At 32.6% G+C, this 14768-nt stretch overlaps 1 protein-coding gene across 2 annotated transcripts in view; it reads left to right on the plus strand.

The window, feature by feature from the left end:
* Positions 1 to 10427, plus strand: part of LOC125054046 — a 35880-nt gene extending 25453 nt beyond the window's left edge. The window contains exons 2-6 of one of the 2 annotated variants that reach the window (XM_047655713.1): positions 1506 to 1630; positions 7578 to 7627; positions 8213 to 8393; positions 8945 to 9175; positions 9359 to 10427. In XM_047655713.1, the coding sequence (XP_047511669.1) occupies positions 1506 to 1630; positions 7578 to 7627; positions 8213 to 8393; positions 8945 to 9175; positions 9359 to 10366 (1595 nt within the window). In that variant the 3' untranslated portion in view covers positions 10367 to 10427. The remainder of the gene's footprint in view (positions 1 to 1505; positions 1631 to 7577; positions 7628 to 8212; positions 8394 to 8944; positions 9176 to 9358) is intronic. The other variant, XM_047655714.1, reaches the window with a different exon arrangement.
* The last annotated feature ends 4341 nt before the right edge of the window (positions 10428 to 14768 follow it).

A 14768-nucleotide genomic window follows, 5' to 3' on the forward strand; every position in this document is an offset into this window, starting at 1 on the left:
TGAAGAAGGAAGAGGAGTAGAAGTTAGGTTGTGGACGGTTTTTTCCGAGTCCTGTAGTCTCTCAATGGCGCATGAACATATTTATTAAAAAAATGGGTTTAAGAATAACTTTATTTCCCATAAGAATTGCATACATAATTCACTTACTGAGAAACAATATGTAAAACTAAGATTAATAATTAGAGCGCACAGATGTACGTATATAAAGTAACAAAACAAAACAGCAACAAAAATCTGGGTAGACATAATAAACTCGATCAGTCAACCAAGCAAAACATAGGTGTAAATGCAAGAAGGTCACATTAAATATCACCATGTTTATTGTTCCGACAGTAATAGAATCGCATATCGAAAGATAACATATATTTTAATAAACTCAAACACTACTAGATGTATTTCAAAAGCTTTTTCGTCATGTAACATATATAATCTTAATCCAAAGTCAGGCATCAGTTAGTATACAGTAATCACTTTTTGGCTTTAATCCTCAGTAAAGTGAAATAGCCATTCCTTGTTTGCCTCACTTACAAAGTTTCCTTCGCTTAATCTAAGCTTATGGCAAAGGTCAGCTTAGCGTACAGTCGATTTAATCTTCGGTTCGTAAACACCGGAAATTTTAATTAGCTTTAGATTTTCTAGCCATCACTATTCTATTATGTTTTTTTAATGTACAAACATAATATAAAGATCAGAGTCGAGACTCGCTTATTATGAAAAATGTATTGGATTTGACATACATGAGTAATATTTATTGCTCATGTTATGTCTCGCCTCTAATATAAAACTCAGAAACGAGATTTAGCGTTAAGTGTCCAATACATTTTTGACATACGAGTCATAGTTCCTGGTAAGTCTTTGTGACTCTGACCCTAAGAGTATAATTAATAAAATACTAATTAATGTAAGATGACAATTATAATCTTCATTTAATTGTGCTTTGTACACACAAAGCTCTAATAACGCCACTACAACCTACACGTATTCGATAAATAATGAACACCGTAACTAGAAGTTGTCTGGATTTGTTTAATAGCTTTAGGAGAACGGATCATATTACTCATCATTATAAGCTCTATATCAGTGTGTACTCAGTGTATTTTATGCAAATCCATTAAGATACAACTATATAATAATAATATACATACGTCATACAATGGTAATATAGATTGTAGGAAAACCTTTTATGACTGTTTAAACAAGCAATGATATTGATAACTTGATATTCAAAAACAAAAGACAACACGATTCGTTTCGTTTGATTGTGATTGGTTAACAGTATCTCTTGTTCAATAAGCGTTGATACGTATGGCGGCTACTTTGTTTATGTTATGGAGATATTAATATACTAGTATTATATAACCGAAAAGAAACTACTGGTTAAATAATTATGTAGGTTTTTCGGTACTAAACGAAGTAAAAGTTTAAAAGGAAATCTACGGTTTGAGCTGTCAATGTTATTAATGATTAAGAATATTCGATTAAATTTTGTCTTCTATTTGTTACAGCTCTCGCTCTAAGCGCATCTTGTGAAGACACAAAGAAAACTAAAGATGCCGAACAAACCAAGGACAAAAGACAAACGCAAGATGTCGGCTCACCTCAATATTACTACAGAAATGCAAGGAAACAGGTATTTAATACTCTTTTACCATTAAATGATTATAATTTCATATATGAGACATTTTAACCTTTTAAGCAGTTGCGTTAAAAAACAAATAATAAAAACGTTAACTGGAATAAAGCGCATCACTTATAGCCAAGGGTTATACAATTAAACTATAATGATTGAACAAATTGTCGCGTTAAATTTAATTAGACGCTCATCCAGTAAAAAATACTAATTATCATTTGGTGTCGCGTAATTTATTTATCGAAATACTATAAAATTTTGAGCAACTAAATTTGCTTTAAGAATAAAAACCGTGTATTATATGGGACTCGCTATGATTATAGAAAAAGGAATGAAATAAGATAAAAATAAGAAAACTGAAGTAATTATTTGAAGATTTTTTACTTTTATGCTGTTAATTTTAAAAAGAGGTTTACTTATCGACTTTGAAGAAATGAGATAAATATATAAACACGATCTCGATTAATAACCGCAATCTGGCCAAAATTAGCATTGTACAATTTCCATTAATTTATCACCTAAAAACACTCAATATTTTAAAAGAAAATTTGTTCCTACGTTAATTACACATACATATTTAACCCATTATTATTATAATTCCCATGACCAAGCTTTAAGCTCGCATTAATTTTAATTTAGCTAAGTGGTGTCGAGTTATCCCTTTACCCATATAAATCAAATATATCACATTGCCTTTGGTCATTGAACTGTCACATTTCTGTCTCATTGATGTTTTGTTTTTTTTTCCTCATAAAGTTATTATATTTATGTTTACTGACCCGACACAAATCCAAGGATAATATTAGATTCATTCAGAAGACCTAAAATTACATCAGTGATAAATGAAAAAAATACATACTTTCCACACACAAATCCTAGTTTCTAAACCTCCCTATTTTTTAATTAATTATTATATATCTAAAATGTTTAGTATTTTCGAAACTCCAACTCACTTTCAAACGGGCAAAGGTACATATTATGGAAGATAAATATGATTGAAACAGACCAGTCAGATTTTACGCCTAGTCTTATTAATCCTATTAATTTAATATTATAATATTTTTTCCTTAACCTATTTAATCATATCTAAGGGCCGATTTACATTATCTTAGTGTTTAGGAGAGTGCTTTAGTACAACTTGAAAGGCAAGTTCTTTAGCGTAGCGTTTACTAAAGCAAGTAGCGTTTACATGTTTCAACTAAAGTTCTATCCTAAAGCACTCTCCTAAACACTAAGATAATGTAAATCGGCCTTAAAGAACAGATATACCATAATATAGTTTAGAAGTGTTACAGAGTAACTCAGCTCCTTTCACTTCGTCCCAGATTTCGTCACAGTCCCTTCCTATTACAAATACATTCCATCCAGATATCGTAAATGTCATTATAAGATTACTTTACTTTTTGCTTATTACTGTATAACTGCAGTAGATGATCAAGACTATGACAATACTATCATATGTGTGCCATGTTACATGAATATTATGATTTACGATATATGTATTTTTTTTTAAATCAATGTTTGAAAATAATATATGAATTTACTGATAAAATTCTCATTTTCATCATCACTTTATATTCCCACTTTTTGACTTATATGTGCCACAAAGCATTTGCTACTAACCAGCTACAATATCAGTCCCAATGATTGTCTCATTAAACAAAAACAAGAACGATCCGATTTTAGCACTATACTGACCCGATTTCAATGTATTATAAAATCATAATCTTGTATTATATTAAAGTTATGAGCGTCAAGGTTTGGTTACGATTTAAGATACATAAAAACAGTTCTTGGCTCACTTGAAAGAAAGCAGGCAATTTATATGTTTTGCAATTAATACAGGGAAGTTAATCTTTTTCAGTTAATTACTTCACACGTTACCTGAACGAATTTATTATCGCAAATAGTGCAATTACCTCATATTATGTATTCGTTGCATATAACGTGATTAGCGGAACAAATAGACAATGCACTGTTCAGGAAACCGTCATTTTTATATTATCATACATAATAACCAACTTTAAGAAAGGGTCATAACTTCATTAGAAACTCTAAGTATTAAAAAATATTTTTTTGTAAACAGCACCTTTGGCTTCATGTGTTACTAAGATAACACCTGTTGCATTGATTATATTTTTTTAAATATATTACTTAACTCTTCAAATATGCCTAATAGGCATTTTAAAAATGTAGTCTTAAATATTTAATTTTTAGAGTTTTTAACAAAATAAAAAAAAAATTGAATTAATACAATAAACACTTATAGTACCTACTATGTATAGTCAATCCATTCAAACCGTTTGAAACATGATTCTTAAACCAGGTAGGTGCCACCTACTCTTATTACCACTCATGGAAGACCATTGAAAAAGCCTTTCTCAAGACGGATTAAGACTCTAACTTAACATTTTATTTTATTTTTTATGGCTCTGGCACGGTTGGTGCATTAGCCAGCGTCAAGTATAAGATTTTTTATAATTCGTGCTTGCCTTAGAACTTCGACCGTGTCCTACATGTACGGTTTAGGCACTCGCCCGGTACCGCACAACCCTCCCAAAGGCCGAGAACAAATTTAAATTAAAACTTGCCTTCGAACCGGGAATCGAACCCGGTACCCCTCAACTAGCTGCCACTTAATAAGACCGCTAGGCTACGAGGCCCCTAACTTAACATTATAAGTTAAAACATTCAAAAAAAGAACACAAAAGGAGTAATTTAAAATTGATTGACATTTGACAGATGGACACATCGTTCCATATTTGAATTCGCTGGTTTAATGACGTTTTCTAACGAGGAATACCTAGAATTTCTCAACTAATTTGATACCGAATTTCAACATCGACATTAGAACGGCACGAAGTAACTGTTTATTTGCCAATGTTACGTTGTTTGAGACACCAGCATGAAATGTCCTCTTATTTCGTAATAATTACCTGTAATTACTTAAAAAGTATGACAGAACAAGCTTATTATCTCTTTAGCAAGCTCTGTGTACAATCTCAATTGTCTTTGCACAGCCAGCAGCAAATAATTAACAGTAACACAACAATACACATTCAAATGACTTCTCTGTTTACAAAAGTACAATTTCGAGAGCTTACTCACTCGGAGTATTATTATAAACGTACGACTACAAATGTAATCATGGTAACCATTATTTTCATAGATAACCGTAACCATGTTAACAAACCTGTCTAAACAAAAAAATAGTCCACATTTTATAATAAGGCCGCTACTCTTCTAAGAGATAAAAAAGCGCTTTTAAAATGTTGTCAGAAGTATTTTCTTGCTAAATATTCTATGAAAGTTCGACGTTAGAGCTCTCAGTAAAATAAATCATACAGCGATTAGACTGGCAAAGGTGGGTCCAGAATATGTTATTAAAATATCTGAAAATAAATTGAAGTTTTGAAGTAAAAACTTCTTTAGCGGCGTAGTACACTTTTTTTGGAATAGGTAAAAATTTTAAACTCGCGTCAGGACAAATTAGTAAGACGGATGGAGAGTAGGCAGCTGGCGCGGCGTATTTAATGTAATATAAATGGTCATGTTTGTGTACGATATCGCAATAAATAAATATTGTATTCTACAGCAAATAAAAATTTAAAATATTGTATTTTAAAGCAATTCGTGCAAAATTATTCCCTAACCATTCCAAAAAATCAAAAATGCACAACGTTTATATTCAAGTTTTCACTTCTGCCGGCACTCCCAGAGTGCAACCCGTCGTTTTTTTATGTATTTATGTTTTTATGCATACAATTTTCCATTATACAATGTTAACGATCAGCAAATATATTTAAACACCTCTAGAATAAATAATTTGTAACCTGAAGTTATATAAGCATCACCCAGGCCATGTTTACGTCTGTCTTTATGTGAATGTTACAAAAAGATACAAAACAAGATATAACTCTTAACTTTGAATGATATACAAAGACGATTTTACGGATCATTAAAATCACAAATTATATTTCTCTTTTATGGCTCAACAAACAAAACCTTTCAAATATACAAGTTTGTGCATTTATATTTGCAATTTACAACTATCATAAATGTTTGAGAGAAAAGTTATAAGTTCGGTTGTATAACTATTAAGTACTTAGTATTGGAAATAAATAAAATAAACGTAGATCGCATACATTTTTCTTCCATCTACGATTATGATATACGTGTATGTCATTGTTATTTTTTTTTTCAATGAATGACGGCTATACACACCTTACGGTCTTAAACAGGCTTTCATTAAATTATCAATAAAATAACCAATTTTTATGATACTTACTAGCTGACCCGGCAAACGACGTTTTGCCATGTATATTATTTTTAGGAAACATTTTTTTAGTTCAATAAAAATAACGATCTACAAAAAAAATTAAAATTAAAATTTAGGCGTTGGACCACCCTTAACATTTAGGGGGATGAAAAATAGATGTAGTCCGATTCTCATACTTACTGAATATGCATAAAAAATTTCATAAGAATCGGTCGAGCCATTTCGGAGGAGTATGGGAACGAATATTGTGACACGAGAACTTTATATATTAGAGATAAAATATATTCTATATTATTCATATAATGTATGTCATCAAGATTAGTTAAGTTATAAGTAATATCTGTAAGTTGATCAATAAATAAACAACGACGCAACTCCGATTTATTGAAGCATCAGGTTCTTCACTCATATGAACAACTCTGACTACCAGCGTTGAAGAAAAAAGAAGTTCTTTGTAAAAGCAAAGAAGTTTTCATAACATTGTATGTTTATTAAAACATTATTAGAAAGCAAATCGGTACTAATACGGCAAATTTAAAATTATAGTCATTAAGGCCATCTACATTATCATTTATTGAGACTATGCAAAATTGAATTAGGTACACATATTAAACAGGGTAATTTACGATTCAGTTATTAGTATTTGCTCTCTTGCATTATTCAAAGCGTTTAACCTAATCCAGGGTTGGAACAGCTAACCTTCTGGGGTCATTCACCCTGAGATTCATAGTCAAAACTTAGCGCGAAGAATGATTTCCGTACTTCAATAATCTATTGGGTTTTTATATACGGGATTCAAGTCTTGATTGTAATCTCGCCGTATGTGTTACTATGCCTGATGGGTAAACGAAATATATTTAAGGGACACTGGACAGTTTCTATGAAGATCAAAAATTTAATATAATTGTAAATTAAAAATAAATAATTGTTGTAAATAGTGTAAGCTTGTATTATAATAAATATATAATATAGTACTGTAATTGTACATGAAGCTTCCTCGTATAATGTATTTTTCTACAGCAATATAAACAATTGTGTATGTCGTGTTGAGTTCAGCGGCATTTCCTACACTTTCTCTGTTGCTCATGTTATTACAACACAGTATGTTGTCACATGGGCAATTTGACAATTAACCACGATTGTTAGTACATTACTTCCAGGTTTAGATTATCTGGACATAACTAATCGAAAATATGGTGCATTCCTAATTGTAGATTTATAAAAGTACAAATTAATTAATATTATTTATATTAATAACTAGCTGACCCGGCAAACGTCGTTTTGCCATGTATATCATTTATAATAAAAATAGGGGTTGATTGTAGAGGGGTGAAAATTATTTCTTGTATGTATTAATTATTGTATGTATTTTTTAATGCCTTATCATAAAAAAACAATATATCTATAAATAAATAAAAAATTAGGGGTGGACTACCCTTAACATTTAGGGGGATGAAAAATAGATGTTGTCCGATTCTCATACATAATCAATATGCACAAAAAAATACATGAGAATCGGTCAAGCCGATTCGGAGGTGTTTAACTACAAACACCGCGACACGAGAATTTTATATATTACATAGATAATTAATAATTAATCTTGGAAACTTTTTACCGCTTTTCAAACAGACTTTTGAATTATTTAACTAAAAGTGAAAACAATTACAGGAACCAGTCGCGCCTGTAGAAGAACCTCAGGAGGAAGACAAAGCTTTAAGGTAAGAGACGTACCTACTGAGCGTAAAACATAAAAAAAACAACTGAAAAATAAACCGGTCAATAACTACACAATTTAATGTTATTATATATATTCATATTAATAGCATTAAACACGACATTTCATATTAGATTGAATTCGTATCTTAAAGCTTTTCAAATCACCAACACCTGCTGAAAGGGTAATTGGCTCGGTCGGGTGCCTTCTGCGTTGATTCAAATGTTTATTGGCAATTTAGAGAGGAAAAGAAAAGAATAAAACATCAGTTAAATGCTTACTTGATTGAGGTTATTAACCTTATATGTTTTTTTTATTTTTTATTTCTTTGTAAATTTGACTGAAAAAGATGCCTGAACGGGATATTTCACAATGAAATTTCTTAAATCAATTATAGGAATATTTTGTCTTGATGTATCAAATTTTAATCTACTTGATTTATGATTTATATTAAATATCATGTTCAACAAGAGAAGTTTATATTATTAGAAAATTACTAATAATATAATTTTAAAAAATTAACTACACGTGTGACTTTTGAACTTATTAGATCGTCATTTGTATTAATTGTTTTTAACTCTCCTAACAGAGATGAACGATATCGCCCAGGACAAGTAATCTCACTCAACGCCCAGGAACTCATTGACCTCCAACCAGAGAGAAAAGCCCCTACAACTAGCCAGCACCTGCAGCAACTGTACGTTCCACAACAAGATCAGAAGCAGAGTCTGCAGCAGTTTTACTACGTCGACCCTCAAACACAGCGGCAGGTATGTCGTCCTATTTATTAGTAATTATTTGGTTAATGCTATAATAATATAATAAATATAGCCTTTATTTTCCGAAACTCTGTGATTCTTTAATATATTTTCACTACAGTATATCTCGGAGGTCAGTGTGCCTCTTGGCAAAGGCCTCCTCTAACCCTTTCCACTGTTCTCTATCCTTTGCCACTGTTGTTGTAAGTTGATGTTGTAGCCTGCTGTTAGTTTGAGTTCATTCTCCCATCTTTTGCGTTTTTCGTCTCTAGGGAACCGTTTCGTCAATATTTTACTCCATTTTTATGGGAGCTCCATAGCATATGACCCGTCCATCTCCATTTTATTGGTCTATCCTAGTCTGTCACACCTGTTCCAGCTCTTATGTCTATGATTCTTTGCTTGTCTAATTTTCTTATACTCTGCTATGCTTCTTCTTAATAATATTGATAGTTCTATATTATGTTACGAATAATACACAAACCACGGCTACGCTTCTTTATACAATATATTGTAGTTCTTTTGTTCAGAAATCTGATTTTTACAAAAATATCACATTTCAGCAGCTACAACAGGTGGTGCCACCATCACACGCAGTGATTGCCAGACCAAACTATTCAACCAACGGTGGAGAAGCATCTGTAGGTGTTGCTCTATCTGTGAGTGACACGGGTTCCAATTCAGCTGAGGCGTATGGACAGGATCTCTTGGCTCTTCTGGGTCATCCCATTCGATCCCAGGCTTATCAGACACAGGCGCCACCGGTCCAGACTCCAGCTCCTCAATACCAACAGGTAAAAATAAATTGATAAAGATAACCATGAAGACCAATATTTTTTTATTCAGCAGATTCAGTTCATAATTACACAAGTTGTGTTTGTAAACAATTAAAATGTAATTTCTATTCGCATTCATATTAATTTTATCTGGAAGTTAATCTTTTAGAAATTATATTAACTCGGTTACTTTTGTTTTAGATCGAACAATACATTACGAAACCAAGCAAAAAGGCTACAAAGCTTCGCCCTAAAATCCACGTCGCTCCCCAACCAACAATAGCGCCTCAACAGTACCTGATTGAAACAACAAACGTACAGCAACAGCAACCTCTTCAACAGCAATACCATCCTCAACAACGTGTCCCACAGACTCTCCGCTATGTGACTTTACAACCTCAAGCTCTGCAGGCTCAGCAAGCCGTTCAGCAACCATCGTACGAACGACCGGAAACCCAAGGCCTTAAAGTAGTTCCAGCTCCAAACCTCCAAAATCTTAACCCATACCGCTCCCCACAGTACCAACAGGAAAACACACCAAAACAATTTAGAATCCTCGATACTCCAAGATTTAGACAAGAACAACCACGTGTATTAAACGACAGACCTATTGCATATCTGAAACGCTTTCCAGAACCAGAAAAAGGTCATCCCAATGTAGAACAGTCCCTCCAAGAAAGCCTTTCAATCCAGCGACCAGTACAACCTGAACAATATTACTACCGATCAGTTTATAGACCGAACGAAGGACGAAGGTACGAGGTTACCTCTAAGGAACAACCTCGTGTTATCGAAGGAACGAAAACTCCCCTCTCGGCAATTTATGTAAGCAAGAATATTGCTCCTAAGAAGACAATCAGACCAGTGATAAGATATGAACAGCCCAAGCCCGAGCAGTTAAGAGAGCAACCGCACAGATTTGAACAAGCTTCAAGTTCAGAGCAGGTTCATTTCCAACAGGGGCATCAGGATGAGCAAAGGCCACAGCTACCTCCTCCAAAGAACAACAAAGCATATACTCCCGAAGAATTTGCTGGTTTGGTAGCTGCGGGGTATGCTGTAACTCCAATACCAGTAGGACATGAAACACCGACTCAACCACAACAGCAGGCTCAATCAAGATCTTTGGGTGAGCCTATTTATCACCGTAGAGCTTACTACAATAGACGCAACCAATATCTCCCTTTACGAGGAGATGACGCACCCTGAACAAATGAACCGTGATATACTAATTTAGATATAATTTCTAGCAATAAATAATTATAGTAAATTGTTTTTTTATTTATCCTTACAATGGAATATGTGTATCAAAAGATATACTAAGATTCGTTACTGATACAGAAAGACACTAAAACCATTAGTACATAATCTGGAGCTGTACAGCCGATTCATTCTTTGTCTTGCTAGAGCTTTTGCTGAATATCATACGATAATCAGTCTCGACCGATTTCAAAAATTCTTTCACCGTTAGCAAGCTACACTATTCCCGAGTGACATAGGCTATGTTTCATTTTCAAAAAAATTAGGGATGCTTACTATAACTTGAATAATAAACCAAGGTGTAAAAAAATAAACAAAAAACTTCCTTCAATCGCGTGCGAAAACTATTATGTATTTCAATTTTTCAGGACACATCACTATCTATAAAAAATGTCGCGACAGCATGTCTCTATCTTTTATAGTTACGTCACAATAAGTGTCCTTTTATTAATTTTTTTTAATTAAATTACCACCGCTAGAAAAGGCTCTTTATTCGTACCTAGGTATTGATCCCTATCAAAATAAATACCAACGTTTCACATAAGCTACAATTTAATGGCATAACCACCAAAAAAGCATGGTGGATTGGTGTTCTCCTGCCGTTTCTCTTGAATAGTTTACTACTATGTAATATAACAAAAATCTTAGCCACAGCAACGCTTGGCCGAGTCTGCTAGTGTTATAATATAGTTATTGTTATGTATATTAGTACTAAATCCTTTTTATGAAACTGTAGCACAAATGAGAAAGAGACAGGATCCATTATTATCACGTCTTAAAATCCTTATCATCTATTTCTTATTAGTGAATCTTTGATACCTAGGTCTAAGCCGTAAGCTTAAAGATCACAAGTTTAAAAGCAACTAAGAAATTAAAAAGCGAGCGAGCTAATTTTCCGCTCCACACGGCTTACTTGAGACTTCGTAGGTAATAAAAGTAATTGCTACAGTGTCTTTGAGAACGTCGGAAATTCAATTACTAGAGGAGTGGAAACATGGTATCTTTCTTATTAAAATCTTTGATAGGTTTGTAATAATGAAAATAATTATTGGAATAGGAAGCAAGACATAAACTTAAATATAGTTTATTATTACTATTAAAATAATCTGGTATTTTTATAACTGATCTTGATACCTTTATTCCAGAAAAGTAATTAAAAGTTGTATAGGTTTTATAGGGAAACATTAGTTTCCACATTTAAAATTAAAAATTATTAAATTAGAAAATTATCTGTAATACAAAATACTGGAAACCAGTCGGGGCATATACGTAAATAAACGCTGATTTATGATATTATCTTTACAACTGGATGATATTCGTGGTTTTCAGCCATAGTGTAAGTGTAGTATAGTAGCAATTATAAGTAAGACCCAAATATCTTACAGTACTAAAACGAAAAATAGCTTTCTATAGGTCAGGTTTCTGTGCTGAACTGAATCGGAAACAATTTATGTCGCGCCGGAACTCGAACTTTGGACCTGTCCTCTGGACTTGTCCTTTTTGGACTTTTAAAACCTTTATTAGAATTGCCAACATTGCGTAATGTCTACAAATAGTACGGACATACATTATATAAACCAACTTTATAAAATAATATATATTTGTATGAAACTACATCTCTTAACAGTGTATACTTACCTACTCCTTCCAATAGCTCAAAAATCTTCAGGGCGGATTACAAGCTTCTCGGAGTGACGTCACCAAAGATCTGACGATTTATCTATGGATCGACTGCTACCTCACGTTTCAAGGATTCCTCAAACTTGAGGGTAATGTGGGAGACAGAGACAGAGCATATTATAACAGCCCTGCGATTCTGTAACTCACTTTTCGAACTCACACAGCGGTTTTCGCATCGGCGGTCGCTCTCAAATCTGTCGTGAAGCAGTCATTTTATGATTTGGCATTCTGATAAACAATAAACTACAAGCTCCCACCTTTTCATGCGATGCGAATGCGATGCGAAAATCGCTGTGTGAGTTCGAAAAGTGAGTTACAGAATCGCAAGGCTGTGCTGTGAGCAGTTTCAAAACGTTATGCACAGGTTATGAAACTAAACACAAAATAAAACTAATAACGAAAAACTGTAAAATCTACCAATTTATGTATTCGGACAAATTGAACTCCAAGACTTAAACAATATTATGCGACGGAATTCATAGAATGTTGTGTGAATTGTGCTAAGGAATTATGAGAATTAATCTTTGATGTGGTATGCTATGTACGGGAATTAAGGGTCTTGTCTTATGTAAGTAAGGTTTCACCCACAAGTTTAATTAATATTATTTACAATTGTATAATTAATACATTATCAATATTGGCAACGCTACTACGCCCTCTGGTTAATGTGCATTGGGCATCCAAAAAAAGTATAATCCTCCATAACAGACCAGCAACGCACCCACTAACTGCGGTAGCGGCCTTTTATGGCTGTTCCGTTGGCTCGTTTGCCCCTCTATCATACAAAAATCACTTTACATAGTAATAAAACCATTGTTTTTAGTAACCATACAAATGTACTTACGAATAATATCAATACAGCATAACTAGTCGGTTTGTGACGTTCAAAGGTTTATATTTAATTAACTTTACACTAAAAATATGCATAATAGTATTCCTTTACATTACATAAGCAGTTTTCTATAAAAACTCTTAACAAAAACCTTAAACTATATATTATATACAATAGCTTCTTGTTCATTTTATGAGTTCCAACACTTTATAAATAATCCATATAACCAAATAAAAAGTTTTGGGCAAAAAGTCTACGGCGTGTGTCAGGCACAGAAGGCCGATCACCTACTTGCCTATTAGTTGACAAATGATCATGAAACAGATACAGAAATCTGAGGCCCAGACCTAAAAAGGTTATAGCGCCACTGATTATTTTTTTATTAAATCAAGAAACGAACATTCAGGTATATTTGCGTAACTTTAGTTCCAAATTATTTCTTGGTAAACTTCACCTTCCCTAAATTTCAAGTTTTCTCGTTAAATTGACAAACCAACCCGAGAGAATTGAGTTTTCACTCTTTTTTATTATGATTGATTCATTTTCAAAGGGAAATAAATTTATGAAATTGTTTATTAAATATATTTTGTAAAGCTTTATTTTGATGATGATAAACGAACTTGTTTAATATTCTGTTTTATAAAGAACAAAGATTTGTCAAAAGTAATTGAATTATAAATGTTTGTCATCAAAAGTAGTTTTTTTTACTTTGACATTTTCAACTATGTAGAAAACAGATTGTAATGGGAAGTACGATTTCGATATTTTTTTTTGCATTATCTAGATTTTATTTTTGTATCTTCTATGTTTTAAAAACGCTTGTGTCGCTTATATGTCTACACTTCCATTCTTATCTCGATTAATAGTTTTTTTATAAAATATATTAACGTTTCAACGTTTTAAAATAGACAATGATGTAATTCCCTGTTGAATTTTAATGGCTTTCCATTTTCTTTGATAAATATTGAATTGTTTACAAATGAACGGAAGCACCTTTGTCTATTTTTATATGGAAAATTTATTTCAACTTCAATATAAACACAATAAAATATAACAAGTCGTAAAAGGTAATATTCTCAGACTTTCACTATCATTATTACAGAAGCAGGTAAATAAAATAATGGTTTTACAAACGTAATAGTATTTAAACCTTTTTATTTATTTTCTTACTACTATCACAATTAAAGTCAAAGTCTTAATAATCGAATTAAAATAACATTATTGTTCCAAAACATTTTCTCGATTTCTACATTTTATAAATAGTAATTAGATTTAGATTTCATTTAGATAAATCCAAAGAATGTAGTTTTGTAAGTCTTTCGACTATCCTAATTATAAAAATAAATAAATAATTGGCGTCCATGCGTCGGGTTGTCTCTCTTCCTAAAATATGGCGAGGGGGCCGATGGCTGGCCATGCGTCATACTCGTGAACGGGTGCTACTTGTGGTGACTGGTCGTACTTGAATTCGTGTATGCGGTGATGTTAATTATTTTGACTATGTGTTTGCGTGTTGTTCCCACGAGAATGTAAGTGCGTGCTCCTATTTCACCATGCCTCCTGCTGATAGAGGACAAGTCTTTGTTTTTAATTTATATTATTATTATTAATTACTTATGATGTCATGTGGAACATGGTGTAATGGTTGCAGCTTTTTTTTATTATTAAAAATAAAACAAAAAAATTTGGTTGGACACCCCTTATCATTTAGGGGTTTGAAAGATATATAGTAGCCAATTCTCAGACTTACTGAATATGCATAAAACATTCATAAGAATCGGTCAAGCCGTTTCGGAGGAGTATGGGAACGAACATTGTGACACGAGAATTTTATTTATT

Source organism: Pieris napi, chromosome 11, assembly GCF_905475465.1.
Source record: "Pieris napi chromosome 11, ilPieNapi1.2, whole genome shotgun sequence".
NCBI classification, from domain to species: Eukaryota; Metazoa; Arthropoda; class Insecta; order Lepidoptera; family Pieridae; genus Pieris; species Pieris napi.